At 43.5% G+C, this 19,885-nt stretch overlaps 2 protein-coding genes across 3 annotated transcripts in view; one reads left to right on the top strand and one right to left on the bottom strand.

The window, feature by feature from the left end:
- ELAPOR1 (endosome-lysosome associated apoptosis and autophagy regulator 1) overlaps window positions 1-11,287 on the top strand; it is a 100,996-nt gene extending 89,709 nt beyond the window's left edge. The window contains exons 15-22 of one of the 2 annotated variants that reach the window (XM_060201962.1): window positions 2,282-2,455; window positions 4,658-4,838; window positions 5,145-5,241; window positions 5,709-5,810; window positions 7,870-7,996; window positions 8,074-8,252; window positions 8,809-8,974; window positions 10,957-11,287. In XM_060201962.1, coding sequence (XP_060057945.1) covers window positions 2,282-2,455; window positions 4,658-4,838; window positions 5,145-5,241; window positions 5,709-5,810; window positions 7,870-7,996; window positions 8,074-8,252; window positions 8,809-8,974; window positions 10,957-10,998 — 1,068 coding nt within the window. In that variant the 3' untranslated portion in view covers window positions 10,999-11,287. The remainder of the gene's footprint in view (window positions 1-2,281; window positions 2,456-4,657; window positions 4,839-5,144; window positions 5,242-5,708; window positions 5,811-7,869; window positions 7,997-8,073; window positions 8,253-8,808; window positions 8,975-10,956) is intronic. The other variant, XM_007529321.3, reaches the window with a different exon arrangement.
- Window positions 11,288-17,821: 6,534 nt separating this feature from the next.
- On the bottom strand, window positions 17,822-18,443 carry LOC132541402 (S-phase kinase-associated protein 1-like). The gene has a single exon (XM_060201957.1). It carries the CDS (start codon window positions 18,338-18,340, stop codon window positions 17,864-17,866), a length of 477 nt encoding a protein of 158 aa, XP_060057940.1. The 5' UTR covers window positions 18,341-18,443; the 3' UTR covers window positions 17,822-17,863.
- Window positions 18,444-19,885: the final 1,442 nt, after the last annotated feature.

Raw genomic sequence — 19,885 nt, 5'->3', positions numbered from 1 at the left:
CTCCATTTTGTAGATAGCTAGTAAGCATATTTTAGTTATATTTCAAAGGGCCTGTGGCTATATTAGTTTTTTTTTTTTTCTTTTTTCCCCCTGAGCCTGAATTCTGATATGCAGGTGGATCCAAGTTATTGTCTGGGGAGATGATGTCATGGCTGTAAAAAAGACCAGAAAGTTAGATCAGGGAAGAGAGTAGCTCCCTAATATGGGAAAGGGGTATAAATATTGTTGACTGTAAACCCCATCAATTTGATGTGATCTGGGGGCCATATTCAGCTTAGGAGCCTATGTTTTTTGTTTTTTTTTTCTAAAGTGGAAAAACACTGCAGTTACCCCTATGAATCTAGGAAATTACTAAGACTGAAAGCTCTCAACCTTCCTTAATACTCTAGACACACTTGCATTCGACTGCTCAGAATCACAGGGGAATTATCTGGAAGGCGCTATTTATACAGTCTGTGAACCTTGCTCAATTTAGCTGTGCAATAAATGCAACGCTTCTAGAGACTCTTGGGGCCTCTTGGGCAGACACTGGACCACAGTCTTCTTCCCCTGGGGCTCCCCCTACTGTTACAGTTGGAAATGACAGTGTTGTGAGATTGCTGCTTATGGAAAATACCAAAATGGAGGGGAGGAGGAGTATGGTAAATAATATCCCTTTTGAAGTTTATTATAAAGAATCTGGGAAAGAGGGGGTCCTCCAAGAGTTTTAAATAGAGGTATGGAGGTAGTAAGGCTTGTGGTTTTTCTTCTGCCATGCTGGAAATTCTTCCAGTTAGAAACTGATTGCCTTCTACTTGAAAGTAATCTAGGTTGTTTTGTGTCTCGGGAGGGTCCTATGATCCACTTATGGAGACAAAGATGGACAGTTTAGTGGCTGGGGAGGCATTTCAGCAGGTGAAGCACACAGCTGGCTTCCTGAGACCCCAGGTTTGATCCCTGGCACTGCATATGGTGGAGCAGTGTGCTATGGCTTCCCTCTGTCCTACCCTCCACCCTTTTGCCACCAAAAGCACCTCCACAGTCCCTCCAGTCCTGCTGAATTCTTTTTCTAGATAGGAGAGAAAGTGATAGATTTTTCAATAAATAGGTAAGGAATGAGAAGCACTGTTCCACCACTCATAAAGCTGCCCTGGGTAGGTGCTACCATGTGGTGGCCAGGGGCCTGAACCCAGATCTAACTTAATCATGGTAAAATGTGCATTCTGATGGTTGACCTATCTCCTTGCTCTAAAATCTTCTTAAAGTTTTCACTTAGCTGAATTACTTACGGAAGGATAACTTTGAGCTTGCACATTTTACATGCACTAATAATTGAATGGTAAGAGGGAAATAAACTCCATGAGTCCCTAGCTTGTTTCTTCTTTTTTTATTTTTCCTTATATTTTATTTATTTATTGGATAGAGACAGAAATTGAGAAGGAAGGTGGAGATAGAGAGGGAGAGGGCCAGGTGGTGGTACACCTGGTTGAATGCACATGTTACAATGTGCAAGGACCCGAGTTTGAGCCCCCAGATCCCACCTTCAGGGGAAAAGCACTGCAAGTGGTGAAGCAGGGCTGCAGGTGTCTCTCTTTCTCCCTCTCTGTCCTCCCCCTACCCTCTCAATTTCTGGCTGTTTATATCCAATAAAGATAATTTAAAAAAATTAAAGAGGGAGAGAGAATGAGAGATACCTGAAACACTGTTTTACCACTTGTGAGCTACCCCCCTCTAGGTGGGGGTAAGGGGCTTGAACCCAGGAGCATGGTGACATGTGTACTCAATGAGGTCCACCACCGTCTGGCCCTGTCTCATTTCTTTCAATGATCTTCTTCCCATCCTTGCTTCCTCTTCTTCAACCCCACCTGGGTTGGACCAGGCCTTGGGCGCAATCTCCACTGTCCCCTACAGCTCCCTTTTTTTTTTTTCCTCCTCCAGGGTTATTGCTGGGCTCGGTGCCTGCACCATGAATCCACCGCTCCTGGAGGCCATTTTTTTTAGCTTCGTTGTGGTTATTATTATTGCCCTTGTTGACGCTCGTTGTTGGATAGGACAGAGAGAAATGGAGAGAGGAGGGGAAGATAGAGAAGGGGAGAGAAAGATAGACACCTGCAGACCTGCTTCACCGCCTGTGAAGCGACTCCCCTGCAGGTGGGGAGCCGGGGGCTCGAACCGGAATCCTTACGCCGGTCCCTGCGCTTTGCGCCACATGCGCTTAACCCTCTGCGCCACCGCCCGACTCCCTACAGCTCCCTTTTAAGGCCCTGCCCAAGCAGTAACCTGATGGGTGTTTTCCTCTCAGATCCACTCTCTGTGCTACAATGACTGTACTTTCTCAGTCAAGACTGCCACCAGGACATTTGACTACAACTTCTTGGCCTTATCTAATACCGCCTCTCTGGCTGGAGGGCCCAGCTTCACTTCCAAAGGGCTGAAGTATTTCCATCACTTTATCTTCAGTCTCTGCGGGAACCAGGTAAGAGTATGAAATTTGAAGGGGGGCAGGCAGTGACACACATGATTATATGTGCATGCACTACAGTGAGCAAGGACCCAGGTTCAAGCCCCTGGTCCCCACCTGCAGTTGGAAAGTTTCACATGTGGTGAAGAAGGGTTGCAGGTGTCTCTCTGTCTCTCTTCCTCTCTATCGCCCTCTCCCCTCTCAATTTCTCTCTGCCTCTATCCAATAATAAATAAATAAAAATTAAAAGGAGAAAAAAATTCACCTATATATTATCTATAAGAGAATTGGGGGGGGGGGACATGAATGACTAAGGGGCCAGAGAGAGAGACACAGAAAAGCCAGAGAACCCTTGGACAGCAAAAACAAAGAAGATTAAAAAGTGTCTCCTTGAGGATTTTTTTTTCTTCTTAAATTGTCTAGACAACAGCCATTTGGGGATATACATAATACATAAGTATTCAAAATAAGATGTTCATGTATTCCTACCTGACCTTTATTCTTTCAAAAGTCTATAAATACCAGGCAAGAGAATGCAGAGAAATAGCTCACCAGGTAGGGCTCCTGACTTGAGATGCAAGTTCCAGCCCCAGCACCACATGGGAGGTGCTATGGAAATGGCAGAAGCCTGGGTACTGTGGTGTCTCTGCCTGGTCTTTCTGTCTAAATGAAGAAAAAAGTGACCTAGGGTGAAATCACATATGGGTGAAGCCACAAAAACAAAAACAAACAAAAAAACTAGACAGAAGAGAGTTTATTTTAATAAGTCTCAGTATAATAATACAGGCACTTGCCATTAGTTTCATAGAGGTTGGATTAAAAATATATTCTTTTTATATTTAATTTATTTATTCCCTTTTGTTGCCCTTGATGTTTTGTTGTTGTAGTTATTGTTGTTGTTGTTGTTGATGTCGTTGTTGTTTGATAGGACAGAGAGAAATGGAGAGAGGAGGGGGAGACAGAGAGAGGGAGAGAAAAATAGACAACTGCAGACCTACTTCACTGCTTGTGAAGCAACTCCCCTGCAGGTGGGAAGCCGGGGGCTCGAACTGGGATCCTTAACCTGGTCCTTGTGCTTTGCACCGCCTGCACTTAACCCGCTGCGCTACTGCCCAACTCCCAAAAAATATATTCTAAGTGCATCTCCATGTATCTTTGCTAGCAGCACAAAAGAAAGTAAAGTGAAAGTCTTTATAAAATAAGAAAAGAATGCTTCAATCAGCCATTTCATGCTACTACAGTTAGATTGAATCCAGAATTCAAAGGCAGAACTATAAAGGACAGACTGCTAACTGCATGGTGACCAAGTTACAAAGCAAATTATCAAGATAAAAATAAGCCAGGATTTCCAGTTAGAAAGTTAGCTTCTGGTGTGACATATGAAAGAACATCTTGAGTAGTTAGTCTGTGACTCTGTGGTCAGGCCTTTAAGACCTTGATGAGCTTCTGCTCATCTTCTGCAACACATGAAAAAGTTGGTTTGCACTTACAGAAAAGACAAGCCAAAAAATAAATGAATGTACTGAAGATTAAAGATAGATAGCCTTATCTCATTTTGTAAAGTCTTGGAAAAGTTAACAAAAAGAAGTGAATGACTGATAACTTAGGAACTGAGATTAAAGCAAACTGTGCACTCAAGTTTCATTCAGGGAATTAGGAGAGATGAAATATTGGGGGATTTGAAAAAAACTATGTTTTGTTTATCTGTTTATTGGTTCCATTATTCTTTGCAAAAACTACTCTATGCTGCCACACCATAGATGCTCAGTTCAGAGATAAAAACAACTCTAGGTTTTATTATAATGTAAGAGTTTGTTTCTGTTTTCTTTCATGGGACTGAGTACATTTTTTAGTATCTGTCTAGGAAACTAGCAGGGACAAGGAAAGCCCTTCCCTAGCAAGTTGGCTGATTGGCTCTCTCCATCAGTGGCTACTGTCAGTCACAGCCCTGCACAGAAAGGACTCACAGGCGACAGACTCCAAGGAAACAAAAAGACCCTTTGACCAGAGTTTCAGAAACTGGGACAGCCTGGACCTTACTATTAGCTTTATTTTCAGTCTTTCTTATAATTAGATCAGAGATGAATCATTCATTGGCGCCATACTGCTTTGAAAGGCTGCCATTCTTGACAGGAGAAAGCTGTCCCTTTCTCCCTTGGGGGAACTCTGTGATCACTTCCCACTTCCCACTCCTTCCTACCCATCTCCCCTGCCCAGGGTAAAAAAATGTCCGTGTGTACTGACAACGTCACTGACCTCCGAGTTCCTGAGGGTGAGTCGAGTTTCTCCAAATCCATCGTAGCCTACGTCTGCCAGGCAGTCATCATTCCCCCGGAGGTGACAGGCTACAAGGCTGGGGTGTCCTCGCAGCCTGTCAGCCTCGCTGACCGACTTATTGGTGAGTAACCTAGCTGCCTCAACCTGTTTGAATGAGCAAGTGTGTGTGGAAGAAAGCAAAGCCCCTATGTTCAGAGGTAAAAAGCTCTGGGTGTGGGGCCCAGGCTCCTGACCTGTTTACTGTTCCATCTTGGGGTGCTAAGTATCTCTGGGGGACCTCTGACAAACCTTTGGCTTGCCCCTTGGGGTGCCTCTCAGGGATGTGAGGTGATGATGACAGGTTGGATGTTGACAGGTACTGTAAGAACGGAAGTGGTTGCCAGCAAATGGTACTAGTGAGAACTAATTAGGAGCTCTAATTTGGCAGGGGTGACAACAGATATAACTCTGGATGGAATCACCTCCTCAGCTGAACTTTTCCACCCGGAGTCCTTGGGAATCCCGGACGTGATCTTCTTTTATAGGTGAACACAAGAGATCAGGCGAATGCAAGTGAAACTCGGGGCTCCTCCACTACTTCCGTTGCATCCTCCACTCTCTAGCCACATATTGCTTATCAAACCAGAACATGTCTGAGGTCTAGCAGACCTGCCCAGCAATGATAACTATAGGCAGGGTGTTCCTTGATCCCAGCTTCCGGGGTATCGCTGTGGCTGGTCTGCTGTGAAGGAAGGGAGGAAATATTTGCTGATGTGGAGCAGACTTCCCTTCCCACCAGAGGAGACTTCAGTCTTGTATGCTAGCCCTTCCTAGGCCAGATCACCCAATCCCCACTCTTTATATACACCAAGGCCTGTGCACTTCCCGTGTGTCATGCTAGAGCCCACGTCCTGACCTCCCCAGCAATCAAACTTCTGTGTGTTGGCTTCACTTAGTGACACCCAATGGCACAATCCCCCTTCCCTCGCCATGGGACTGGCTTTCTCTGCAGATCCAACGATGTGACCCAGTCCTGCAGTTCTGGGAGATCAACCACAATCCGAGTCAGATGTAGGCCACTGAAACCTGCTCCTGGAAGTCTGTCACTGCCAAGGTAATGGTGGGGGCAGTGGCAGCATCATTTCCCTGGGCTTATTCCATTCCAAGAGTCAGACTACTAAGAAAGGGCAAAAGAGAAGACAGTCTATTCATCCAGTAATAGGCTCTTGGATACAGTCATGACTCCAAGTCTTCAGTTTTCAAATGTCAAGAAGTGTGGGGTAAGAAGTTAAAACAATTTTTCTGGGTACCAGGTGGTAGCTCACATAGCACAAAGTGCAAGGACCCTCACAAGGATCCCAGTCCGAGCCCTGGGCTCCCCACCTGCAGAAGTAGTCACTTCACAAGCAGTGAAGCAGGTCTTCAGATATCTATCTTTCTCTCCCCCTCTCTGTCTTCCCCTCCTTTCTCAATTTCTCTCTGTCCTATCCAACAACAACAGAAATGGAAAAGATGGCTGCCAGGAGCAGTGGTTTCGTGTTGTAGGCTCGAAGCCCCAGTGATAACCCTGGAGGCAAAAAAAAAACAGAAAAACCCTCCCGTTTCCAGACCATTCTGGAGGCAGCTGCACAGCACAGCAGTAGACAGAGCCAGAATAGTTTCTCTCTTCTATTTAGTAGCTCTATATCCCAGATACATTTCTTGTCTTCTCAAGGTCTCTTTTTCCCTATCTTACACAGCGGGGCTAACAATACAGGAGGGTAGTGATAGGACATTCCCTCAAGAGGTTATTGTGCAGGTTCAGCGAGACAGTGAGACTCAAGTACAGTATCTGGCATGGATTTGCTATTATTAAAGGATTAGAGAATCCAGGAATCACTCCACAACTGAAAGGCAGAGGTTCAAGTTAATAGCTACGTATACTAAATGAGAATGCCCCAATTAGCCTTATTATACAGTACCCCTCACACACACACACACACACACCTGCTTCTTTCCATATAGCACCTGCCTGTCTTGAGTGGTTCTAATGTCCCAAAGAAGGTTTGGAGAGTGCTGATCCTAATCAGCAACTGCTATGAAAGACAGGGAGCTAAGGAGCAGATCTTGATCTGGCAGTGGTGCCAAAATGTAAAGTCATTGCTCTTATCATAAACAAGTGCACACAGAGATGCATAGCCCAAAGTCCATTCCCAATGTCTGCCCCCAGGAGGATGCATGAGTGACTGACTATTGCTAAATGGCAAATGCATAGGGGAAGAACACATGGCTCTGAGGGGTTGGAGAGAGTAGGCATGCTAGTGCACAGATACTGAAATACTGAATGTAGCTCTCATCTGATGTCATTGGGAACAAAGGAGCCCAATGAAGGGCTCTTATCATAAGAGATACCAGAGAGCTCTGACATAAGAAACAGTAGCAGGGTGGTGCACTCAGTTGAATGGCCATGTTACCATGTACAAGGACTTGGGTTCAAGCACCTGGCCCTCACCTATAGGAGAGAAGCTTCACAAGTAGTGAATCAGTGGTGCAGGTATCTCTCTGTCTCTCTCCTCCACTATCTCCCTCTCTCCTCTCAATTTCTCTGTCCTGCCAAATAAAAAAAAAGGAGAAGAGGAGGAGGAGGAGGAGGAGGAGGAAGAAGAAGAAGAAAGAGACTGAAAAGCACAAGGACCGGCGTAAGGATCCCGGTTTGAACCCCCAGCTCCCTACCTGCAGGGGAGTCATTTCACAGGTGGTGAAGCAGGTCTGCAGGTATCTGTCTTTCTCTCCCCCTTTCTGTCTTCCTCTCCTCTCTCCATTTCTCCCTGTCCTATCTAACAATGACGACATCAACAACAACAATAATAACTACACCAACAATAAAATAACAAGGGTAACAAAAGGGAAAATAAATAAATATTTAAAAAATTAAGAAAAAAAAAAGAAAGACTGAAAAGGAGAGAAAGAAGCAAAGAGAACAGGAAAATGGCCACAGGATCTGTGGGTTTGTTATGTAGGCACCAAGCTCTTAGTGATAATTCTGGTGGAAAAAAAAATCACTTGCACAGGTTAGGCAGGGTAAACTGGCAAGGACAAAATAGGTCATGAGAGCTATGAGATGACAAGACTCCAGCCAGATTTTCCTTGCTGTCCAGCAAGTAAAGATAATTGTCTCCTCTCTGCTTTGCCAGCACATGCTCAGATGGGACCTGTGATGGCTGTAATTTCCACTTCCTGTGGGAGAGCGCAGCTGCTTGCCCGCTCTGCTCCACTGTGGACTACCATGCCATCAGCAGCAGCTGTGTGGCTGGGATCCAGGTACGTGTCTCTGCTTGGGAACTTGCCAGGAGAGCTGAGAGTGTGATATCTGAGTCCCATGCTTTTCTCCCCAACAGAAGACTACTTACGTGTGGCGAGAACCAAAGCAATGCATCGGTGGCATCTCCCTGCCTGAGCAGAGAGTCACCATCTGCAAGACAATAGATTTCTGGCTGAAAGTGGGCATCTCTGCTGGAACTTGTACTGCCATCCTGCTCACCGTCTTGACTTGCTACTTTTGGAAGAAGAATCAGAAGTACATGTTATGGGGTGTTGGGGCTTGGGAATCAACAGGGTTTGACTATATAAACTCATTGGGACTTTCTCTGGCTTTGACCTCAGACCTCATGACTCTGGCTAAGACTGCCATTCTATGCAATAGTTATCCTGTTTCCTGATCATGCAGCAGAAAAGCCAAGAGTAGACTTTATATATATATATATATGAGCACTGCTCAGCTGTGGCTGATGGTGGTGCAGGGGGAATGAACCTGGAACTTTGGAGCCTCAGGTATAACCATTATGCTATCTACCCAGGCCCCCAAGAGTAACCGTAATTAGTTGTTATTTATAACAAAGACCATGACTTTATGATTTCAATATTTTATTAAGCCTTGAGATTTTAGAAGCAGTCAGCCTCATGGAAAAAAAAAGAAGAAAAAAAAAAAAAGATCTACCTAATAGTGATTCCTCAGCTCTATGCCCAATCAAATACCATTTTACTGTTGTTAGATTTCCTTACCCAGGGCATAGGAATACCCATTTACAGCAAGTTAAGCTGTCTTACCTTGTCTTTCCCATCCTGTCTCATAGACTGGAATATAAGTACTCCAAACTGGTGATGAATGCAACCCTCAAGGACTGCGACCTGCCAGCAGCTGACAGCTGTGCCATCATGGAAGGCGAGGATGTGGAAGATGACCTCATCTTTACCAGCAAGAAGTCACTCTTTGGGAAGATCAGATCATTTACCTCCAAGGTAGGGAGCCTATTCAGTGCACAGGGATCAACTTTGGGGTGCTGGAGAAGACACAGGCCCTAGGGCCCTGAGCAGTCACGCACTGTTCAGGGATCACTACGCTGCTCCCCTCCCCATACTATTCTATCCTCCCAACTTGAAAATCCTGGCTTTGCCTTCTGTATATTCCTTCTTGTCCATTGTGCACTTAAGTGGACAGTTTCCCCCACCCTCCCTTTTTTTTTAACCTGATTACTTGCTTTTTAAAAAATATTTACTTTTATTTATTTTATATGAGATGGACTGAGAGTTCAGAGATAGTGAAAAAAAAAAATCCACCAGGCTACCACTTCAGGACATGAAAAGCTGGGAATTGAACTGGGAGCCTCAGGCATGCAAGTGCTATGCTCTGTCAGCTGTTTCCCAGAATGGGAGACCAGAATTCTGCTCATTATGAGATGCTGGTGATTGAATCTGGGTCATCAGCCATACAAGTCCTATACACTCAACCACTGAATTATCTAGCTGACCCTGTCTCGGCCTTTTAGATTCCAGATAGACTGTGAAACCTTATTTTTTGTATGAACAAACCATTCTTCACTCACTCCCCACCCCCACTCACCTTATTCCCCCACACTCACTCTTTGTAGCCAAGGAGGTGACACAGTACATAAGTACAAGCATGAGGTCCTGAGTTTGATCTTTGTCACATGTGCCAGAGTGATGTTCTCTCTAGTTTTCCACCTACCCCCCAAATCAGTAAATCAATTGAAAAAAATCATAATAATCCCACTATCTATTTTTGTTTGGAGGGAGAAGAAGAGGTGATCTTTCTAAGATCCACTTCTAAGAGTATCAAGGGTCCAGGTCCCCGAGAAACAACATAGCAGTTCAGCAACAGGTTTTCATGCCTGAGGTTCTGAGATTCCATGCTCAATCCCCAGCACCATCACATGCCAGAGCTAACCAGGGCTTTGGAAAGAGAGGGAGAGCGAGGGAGAAGGAGAGGGGGAAAGAGAAGAAGAGAGAGATGGAAAGAGGGAGACGGGGACTAGAGAGAGGGCGAGAGAGAAGTGGTTCTTCTTTGACCAGTGGAGGGTGCTGTGCCCCAGCCAGACATCTGAGTCAGGCCCTTTAAAGGCTGAATCACAATAATTCATTCTGAGTTGTTCACCACACAAAGCAATTCTGAGCAGGGAGCGTTGGTTTTGTGTGGGTGGGAGAGTGGATGAGTTTGAAGCTCATAAATACACAGACTATACTGTCACTGGGCATAGGGCCATCACAGAACCTCCAACCAACTCTTCCGGAGACACAGCCCTCAGAGCCCCATTCTGAGAGCCCCGTTCCACACCTCACTGCTTCTCAGAACCAGTTCATCCCAACAGCTGGGAGGAGAGGGAGAGAGCAAGCAGGCAAGGTGGCTGAATCTGATGCCCTTTTTACTGAGGTCAGGGTGACTCCCTTAGCCTCCTTAGACTTCGAATTAAATAATAGTAATAATAATAGTAATAGGAGAATTATTTGCCCTAGGACTCTTCTTTTTTTTTTTTGTAAGATTTTATTTATTGATTCATGAGAAATGATAGGAGAGAGAGAAAGAACCAGACATCACTCTGGTACATGTGCTGTCAGGAATTGAACTTAGGACCTCATGCTTGAGAGTCCAATGCCTTATCCACTGCGCCACCTCCCGGACCACGGCCCTAGGACTCTTGAGTCTTTCTGGAAGTCTGTAACTCAACAACGATACAAATTGGTGTGTGTGTGTGTGTGTGTGTGAGAGAGAGAGAGAGAGAGAGAGAGAGAGAGGAGAGAGAGAAAGAGAGCTGGGGGATGACAGAAGAGTTTTCTTTTCCTCTGACTGCCTAAAGGAGCAAGAATAGAGAATACCTTATGTCTTGTTCTCCACAGTGCCACTGTACACAGGAATTCCATGAGGGTTCCTTCTGTCACCTCTTTTCCATTTCTCTCCTTTGTTCCTCACACTTGCCCCTGTACAGCAGCCAGCTCCTGTCACCATCTCTCTTTCAGAGGACTCCTGATGGATTCGACTCGGTGCCACTGAAGTCGTCCTCAGGAGGCCCCGACATGGACCTGTAAGAGGCACTGCCCTCCTGGCCTGCCTCCCAGCCTTGGCACATCACCTGGCAAGCCTGTGGCCATCTGGGTACCATCTTCCTGCAACACCCACTGCTGGGAATCTCTTCATTGTGGCCTTATCAGAAGATGTTTGATCTTTGGGGGTTTCTTGTTATTTTTTTTTATAGAATCCCCAGACCCTTCTTTATGCTTGCCTTGAACCTGCCAAATACACCCACACTTTGTATATTATTCCATTGCTCGTATCTTGTTTCCTTAAAGGTTCCAGCCCAGAGCCATGCCTTCCCCTGCTACTGACCACTCTGGGGTGAAGTGTTTCCTTCGTCTGTGTAGAGATTCCTTCCTCTGTCCTCTTTTTCAAGGGCAGATGTGGCAGGGAGTCTTCCCCAATCATCTGCCCTCTGCTCATGATCTCTTTAGGAGGGAGGCTGAGTAGGGAGGACACTGGCATTCCCTGCTGGACACTGTGCAGTAGCCTGGACTCATCACTCTTGGGAAACCAGCTCAATCTGAGTGTGAAAGATGGGCTGAGGTCAAGGTAAAGCCTGGGCAAAAAAAAAAAAAAGAGTGATAAGCACGAAAAGAGGCAATATGATTGTGTCTTTTTTCCCCCCCTTTGTTGCCCTTGTTATTTTATTGTTATAGTTGTTATTGTTGATTATGTCATTGTTGTTGGATAGGACAGAGAGAAATGGAGAGAGTAGGGGAAGACAGAGAGAAAGATAGACACCTGCAGACCTACTTCACCGCCTGTGAAGTGACCCCCCTGCAGGTGAGGAGCCAGGGCTCAAACCGGGATCCTTACGCTGGTCCTTGCGCTTTGCACCACCTGCACTTAACCCTCTGTGCTACCACCCGACTCCTTGTGTCTTTTTTTTTTTTAACTAGGCATACCTCATCACTCCTTCTCTTTTGTTCTTTCTTTTCTCCCCTCCCCCATTTTTTTGCCACCAGCATTATTACTGGGGCTCAGTGCCTGCACAATTCTATTGTCCTTGGTGGCCATTTTTTTATGGACGGTGAGAAACAGAGAGAGAGAGAGAGAGAGAGAGAGAGGAGGGAGAGAGATCCAGAGAGAAGGAGAGACACCTGCAGTGCTGCTCCATTGATCATGAAGCTTCTCTCCTTCCTGTGGAGAGTGAGGGCTTGAACCTGAGTCCTCACACATGGTAGGTAATCTCTATTCTCTACCCAGTGAACTACCACCCTGTTTCTCTGTCTTATGTTTTTAATGTCCAAGAGGGTCTTCCTGCTTCCAGGAGAACCTCCCCCACCTTTTTTTTTTTTTTTTAGTTTCAGACAGAGAGGGATAGATGTAGATAGGAAGAGACACCATAGTGTAACTCTACCATTCATAAAAATTGCCCTTCATACTATGCAGAGTGCTCCCTTGTGCTACTGGGGGCTTGAACTCATGTCCTTGTGCATGATGTCCTCTACCAAGTGAGCTATCTCCCAGCCCCATTCCTTTTTTCCTTTTTTTACAACCCCTTTTTTCTTAATTAATATTCTCCTTTAAGTCAAAGGAAAAAAGCTCATTTTAAAAAGGGGGGTGGGGGTAATAGCATAATGGTTATGCAAACAGACTCTCAAGCCTGAGGCTCCATCAAGTCCCAGGTTCAATTCCCTGCACCACCATAAGCCAGAGCTGAGCAGTGCTCTGGTAATAAATAAATAAATAAATAAATAAACAAACAAAAATTTAAAAAGGGGGGGAGTCGGGTGGTAGTGCAGTGGGTTAAGCGCACGTAGCGCAAAGTGCAAGGACCAGCAAAAGGATCCCGGTGGGAGTCGGGCTGTAGCGCAGCGGGTTAAGCGCAGGTGGCGCAAAGCACAAGGACCGGCATAAGGATCCTGGTTCGAACCCCCAGCTCCCCACCTGCAGGGGAGTCGCTTCACAGGCGGTGAAGCAGGTCTGCAGGGGTCTATCTTTCTCTCCCCCTCTCTGTCTTCCCCTCCTCTCTCCGTTTCTCTCTGTCCTATCCAACAACAACAATAATAACTACAACAATAAAACAACAAGGGCAACAAAAGGGAATAAATAAATAAAATAAATATTTAAAAAAAAAAGGATCCTGGTTTGAGCCCCCAGCCCCCCACCTGCAGGGGAGTCACTTCACAGGCGGTAAAGCAGGTCTGTAGGTGTCTTATCTTTCTCTCCCCCTCTGTCTTCCCCTCCTCTCTCCATTTCTCTCTGTCCTATCCAACAACGAACGACATCAACAGCAACAATAACCACAACAAGGCTGCAACAAGGGCAACAAAAGGGGGAAAAAATGGTCTCCAGGAGCAGTGGATTTATGGTGCAGACACTGAGCCCAGCAATAATCCTGGAGGAAAAACAAACAAACAAAAACAACCTTATCACTGGTGAATCTATTCTCCCTGTTATTATTTAAATATTTTTATTTATTAGCATCACTTTGGCACATGTGATGTGGGGGACTAAGCTTGCCATCTCATGCTTGCAAGTCCAGCTCTCTAGTGACCACACAATTCCTGGGGCTGCAGTTAGTATGCTGGTTAACTAGAGCATTGTTCAACTCTGGCTTATGGGGATGCCACGGATTGAACCAGGGATGTCAGAGATTCAGACATGAAAGTCTGATATGTGAATCACTGTGCTATCCCCCTCAGAACTCTACCACTTTTTAAGCCTTCCAACATCTCCCTATAACACTAAATAGAACCAAATGAGCCCCAAGCCTGAATGCCCTGTGCTTATTCTCTTATTGGTTCTGACCCATCTCCAAAGGCAGGCAGTCCTATTAGTTCAATACATTTAGAAACTAAGAAACCCTGTAAGGAAACTTCTTATTCCTTGAGTGCCCCATCACCAGAGGTTTGGACTATATCATGGGACACAAGGGTATGTATTTTGAAATAGCACAAGGATATCAAGATTTGTATGGATCATACTGGTGATACTACCCACAATGTGATGGACCTGAGGAGGTCATGATGTATGCTCCTAAGCTTTGTTCATATGCTCAAGCACAAAACAAACAACTTCTAGGCTGAGGAATTAGCAGAGGCCAGGTGATGGTACACATAGTTGAGTGCACATGTCACAAAGCATAAATACCCAAGTTCAAGTTCTTGGTCTCTACCTGTAGGGGGGAAGCTTTGCAAGCACTGAAGCAGTGCTGTTGGTATATCTCTCTCTCTTTCTCTCCCTATCTCTTCCTCCCTTCTCAATTTCTGTCTTTATATAATGATTAATACTTTTTTTTAACTGAAAGAATAAGAAAACTGTGGTCTGGGAGGTGGCACAGGATAAAGCACTGGATTCTCAACCATGAGATCCTGAGTTTGATCCCCAGCAACACATGTACCAGAGTGATGTCTGGTTCTTTCTCTTCTCCTGTCAAGTAAATTCTTTTTTAAAAAAAGAATAAATAAATTTATTTAAGAAAGAAAAATGAAAGGGAGTCAGGTGGTAGCGCAGTGGGTTAAGCGCACATGGCACAAAGTGCAAGGACCAGGGTAAGGATCCCGGTTTGAGCCCCCAGCTTCCGACCTGCAGGGGAGTCACTTCACAGGCAGTGAAGCAGGTCTGCAGGTGTCTATTTTTCTCTACCCCTCTCTGTCTTCCCCTCCTCTCTCCATTTCTCTCTGCTCTATCCAACAACGATGACATCAATAACAACAACAATAATAATTACAACACTAAGGACAACAAAAGGGAATAAAATAAATATTTTTTAAAAAGAAAGAAAAAGAAAAAGGGAACGGAAGGGAATTGACTCCCAGGCCCATTCCCCAGCAACAGATCAGTTTTTCAAGGAGGAAACTCAAGGGAAATTGAAGGAGGCATTCAGCAAGCTGGGACACCTTATACTTCCAAGTCCCCATCATTTCCCTGTCCTCTTTTCTTTTACATGCTAAAAACCTAAACAGATTTCTGGCCCCATTTTCTAGCATCATCCCCTTCAAAAGGAGATGAGCAAAGTAGGTGTCTTTTTTTTTTTTTCTGATTTTCTGATTTATTGGGGAATTAATGTTTTACATTCAACAGTAAACACAATAGTTTGTACATGCATAACATTCCCCATTTTCCCATATAACAATACAACCCCCACTAGGTCCTCTGAATCCTTCTTGGACCTGTATTCTCCCCACCCACCCTCCCCAGAGTCCTTTACTTTGGTGCGATACGCCAATTCCATTTCAGGTTCTACTTGTGTTTTCTTTTCTGATTTTGTTTTTCAACTTTGGCCTGAGAGTGAGATCATCCCATATTCATCCTTCTGTTTCTGACTTATTTCACTCAACATGATTTTTTCAAGGTCCATCTAAGATCAGCTGAAAACGGTGAAGTCACCATTTTTTTACAGCTGAGTAGTATTCCATTGTGTATATAGACCACAACTTGCTCAGCCACTCATCTGTTGTTGGACACCTGGGTTGCTTCCAGGTTTTGGCTATTACAAATTGTGCTGCCAAGAACATATGTGTACACAGATCTTTTTGGATGGATGTGTTGGATATATCCCCAGGAGAGGAATTGCAGGGTCATAGGGTAGGTCCATTTCTAGCCTTCTGAGAGTTCTCCAGACTGTTCTTCACAGAGGTTGGACCAAATGACATTCCCACCAGCAGTGTAGGAGGGTTCCTTTGACCCCAAACCCTCCCCAGCATTTGCTGCTGTTACCTTTTTTTTATTATTTTTATTTTATTTTTTTAAAGAAAGGATTAATTAACAAAACCATAGGGTAGGAGGGGTACAACTCCACACAATTCCCCCCGCCCAATCTCCATATACCACCCCCTCCCCAGTAGCTTTCCCATTCTCTATCCTTCTGGGAGCATGCTGTTACCTTTTCTGATGTATGACATTCTCACTGGAGTGAAGTGGTATCTCCTTGTTGTCTTGATTTGCATTTCTCTGACAATCAGAGACTTGGAGCATTTTTTCATGTGTTTCTCGGCCTTTTGGATCTCTTCTGTGGTGAATATTCTGTCCATGTCCTCCCCCCATTTTTGGATGGGGTTATTTGTTGTCTTGTTGTTGAGTTTGGCAAGCTCTTTATATATGTTGGTTATTAAACTCTTGTCTGATGTATGGCATGTAAAGATCTTCTCCCATTCTGTGAGGGGTCTCTTGGTTTGGGTAGTGGTTTCTTTTGCTGTGAAGAAGCTTTTTAATTTGATGTAGTCCCATAGGTTTATACTTGCCTTAGTCTTCTTTGTAATTGGATTCGTTTCATTGAAAATGTCTTTAAAATTTATGCGGAAAAGAGTTCTGCCAATATTTTCCTCTAAGTATTTGATAGTTTGTGGTCTAACATCCAAGTCCTTGATCCACTTGGAATTTACTTTTGTATTTGGTGAAATACAGTGATTCAGTTTCATTCTTCTGCATGTTTCAACCCATTGTTTCTAACACCATTTGTTGAAGAGACTCTGCTTTCCCCATGTAATAGTCTGGGCCCCTTTGTCAAAGATTAGATGTCCATAGGTGTGGGAGCTCACTTCTGGGCTCTCAGTTCTATTCCACTGGTCAGTGTGTCTGTTCATGTTCCAGTACCAAGCAGTTTTGATGACAACGGCCCTATAATACAATTTGATATCTGGGAGTGTGATGCCTCCAGTTCTGTTCTTTTTTCTCAAGATTGTTTTGGCAATTCTAGGTCTTTTCTGGTTCCAGATAAACATTTGTAGAATTTGTTCTATTCTCCTAAAAAATGTGCTTGGGATCTTGATGGGGATAGCATTAAATTTGTAGATGGCTCTGGGTAGTATATTCATTTTGATGATGTTAATTCTACCAACCCATGAACATGGAATATCTTTCCACTTCTTTGTGACTTTTTCAATTTCTTTGAGTAGTGACTCATAATTTTCAGTATACAATCTTTCACTTCTTTGGCTAGGTTTACTCCTAGATATTTTATTGTTTTAGTTGCTATAGTAAAAGGAATTGATTTCTGGATTTCAATTTCTTCTAACTTAGTGTTTGCATAGAGGAATGCCACTGACTTTTGAATGTTGATTTTATAGCCTGACACCTTACTATATTGCCTGATGATTTCCAAAAGCTTCTTGCTGGATTCCTTAGGTTTTTCCATGTATACTGTCATGTCATCTGCAAATAGGGAGAGTTTGACTTCTTCTCTTCCAATCTGTATGCCTTGAATTCCTTGCTCCTGCCTGATTGCTATGGCAAGAACTTCCAACACTATGTTGAATAGTAATGGTGATAGTGGGCAGCCCTGTCTAGTACCTGGTCTGAGTGGAAATGCTTCCAGTTTTTCACCATTGAGTATGATGTTGGCTATATGTTTGCTATATATAGACTTCACTATCTTCAGGAATTTTCCATCTATTCCCATTTTTGTAGTGTTTTGATCATAAAGGGATGTTGTATTTTGTCAAAGGCTTTCTCTGCATCTATTGATATGACCATGTGGTTTTGGTCTTGCTTTTGTTGATGTGGTGGATCATATTGATTGATTTACATATATTAAACCAACCTTGCATGCCTGGGATAAACCCCACTTGGTCATGATGAACAATCTTTTTTTTTTTTCTCTAGAGAACCCACAGTTCAGTTTTATTCAGAACAAAGGAAAAAAAAAGAAGAAAACTTTTGATCATACTATGAAAAACTCAGCCGTAAGTCTGGAATCTGTACTCAAAACTACACATGCAAAGACAACAATATTCTGCTAATACAGTTGATTTGCTACTGCATTTGTCTACTGTTTGTCTAATATTAACAATTATAAACAGAGCAGTGCAACTAGTATTTGGAGCAATCCTTACAGTGTTAGTGTCAGGCACAGCATTTCACTTCTCTTCACACTACTGGTTCTCTTTGCGTACCTGGGCTTCTTCTTCTTCAGTAAAATCATTTTTTATATTGAAGGTCTTACGAATCTCCTCAGGAGTTTTCCCCTTGATCATATTGGCAACAGTCTTGCAAGTGACATCAAGCATACCTTTAATGTCTAAGTAGTTTGCAGCCAGAATAAGTTCAAAAAGTGTTCCTTGGTCAACTTTCAGGAATTCTTGGTCCCAAACAGGGATATCATCTGTTCGCTTCTCTTTATTCTCATCATCCTCAGGAGGAGGAGGGTCATCCTTGTGGTGGGTGCACCACTGAATAACCTTTTTTAATATTGCTGCATTAACATTTGGTAGGGGAACTGGATCATCATCTCCTTCATCATCCATTCCCAAATCTTCCAACATGGTCTTGATAGTCACAGACTGTTTGGCAATTTCCACATCAACTTCAAATATTTCTCCATCAGAACTCTGCAACTTAATTGAAGGCATGGTGTTGGGTCTCCAGGAGCCTGCCGGCTGGAGGATGACAAAAACGGAGCAGCGTCAAGAGGACTAGAAGAGAAAGACGAAGAATAAGGCTACTACCGAACAATCTTTTTGATATACTGCTGTATCCGGTTGGCTAGAATTTTGTTCAGTATTTTAGCATCTATGTTCATCAGAGATAATGGTCTGTAGTTTTTTGGTTGTGTCCCTGTCTGCTTTTGGTATCACAGTGATGTTAGCTTCATAGAAGCTGGCAGGGAGTATTCCCAGTGTCTTCAATCTTCTGGAAGATTTTTAAAAGTAGAGGTATTCATTCTTCTTTGAAGGTTTTGTAGAATTCATTTGTAAAACCATCTGGTCCAGGACTTTTATTTTTGGGAAGATTTTTGATAACTGTTTCAATTTCATTAGCTGTGATGGGCCTGTTCATGTTATCCACTTCCTCTTTACTTAGTTTTGGAAGTTGGTAGGTATCTAGGAAATCTTCCATTTCTTCCAGGTTCTCTAGCTTGGTGGCATGTAGTTGTTCATAGAAGCCTCGTATGATATGTTGAATTTCTGCAGTGTCTGTTGTGATATCTCCTCTTTCATTTACTATCCGATTTATTTGGGTCTTCTCCCTTTTTTGTTTTGTGAGTCTGGCTAAAGGTTTGTTGATTTTGTTCACTCTTTGGAAGAACCAACATTTACTTTCGTTGATCTTTTGTATGGTTTTCCTATTCTCAATGTTATTTATTTCTGCCCTAACTTTAGTGCTTTCTGTCCTTCTGGTTGCTTTAGGGTTCCTTTGTTCTTCTGCTTCTAAGTCTTTAAGATGTGCAATCAGGCTGTTTATTTGTGTTTTTTCTTGTTTCCTAATGTGTGCTTGTATAGCTATGAACTTCCCTCTTAGGACTGCTTTAGCTGTGTCCCAAATATTTTGATAGCTTGTGTCTTCATTTTCATTGAAGTCTTAAAACATTTTGATTTCTTCCTTGATTTCCTCTTTGACCCAGAGGTTGTTAAGAAGTGTACTGTTGAGCTTCCACATTTTGGGACTATTACTAATCTTTTGTTGATTGTTAAGTGTTAGTTTAATTCCACTGTGGTCTGAGAAGATGCTTGGGATGATTTCAATGCTCTTGAATTGGCTGATGCTGTCTTTGTGGCCTAACATAAGATCTATCCTTGAGAATGACCCATGTGGATTTGAGTAAAATGTGTATTCCAGTTTCTTGGGATGAATGACTCTGAAAATGTCCAATAGTTCTAGTTTATCTATCTCCTCATTTAGCTCCCTTATGTCTTTATTGATTTTCTGCCTGGATGATCTGTCAAGTTGAGAGAGTGGGGTGTTGAAGTCCCCTACTATGATTGTGTTACTGTTAATATATTGCTGTAGCTCTTTCAGTAGATGTTTTATGTATTTCTTACTGGGTGCATAGATGTTAATAATTGTTAAGTCCTCTTGATTGACTGATCCTCTGAGCATTAAGTAGTGTCCATTCCTATCTTTTTTATTTTATCTATTTTGAAGTCTATCTTGTCAGATATGAGAATAGTTGTTCC

This window comes from Erinaceus europaeus, chromosome 11 (assembly GCF_950295315.1).
Source record: "Erinaceus europaeus chromosome 11, mEriEur2.1, whole genome shotgun sequence".
Lineage (NCBI taxonomy): Eukaryota > Metazoa > Chordata > Mammalia > Eulipotyphla > Erinaceidae > Erinaceus > Erinaceus europaeus.
Note: the sequence above shows the minus strand (reverse complement) of the source record. Positions and strands in the feature narration are given on the sequence as shown.

What these genes read in the sequence shown, in the direction of transcription:
- LOC132541402 (XM_060201957.1), bottom strand. Translation starts at nt 18,340, where the DNA reads ATGCCTTCAATTAAGTTGCAGAGTTCTGATGGAGAAATATTTGAAGTT.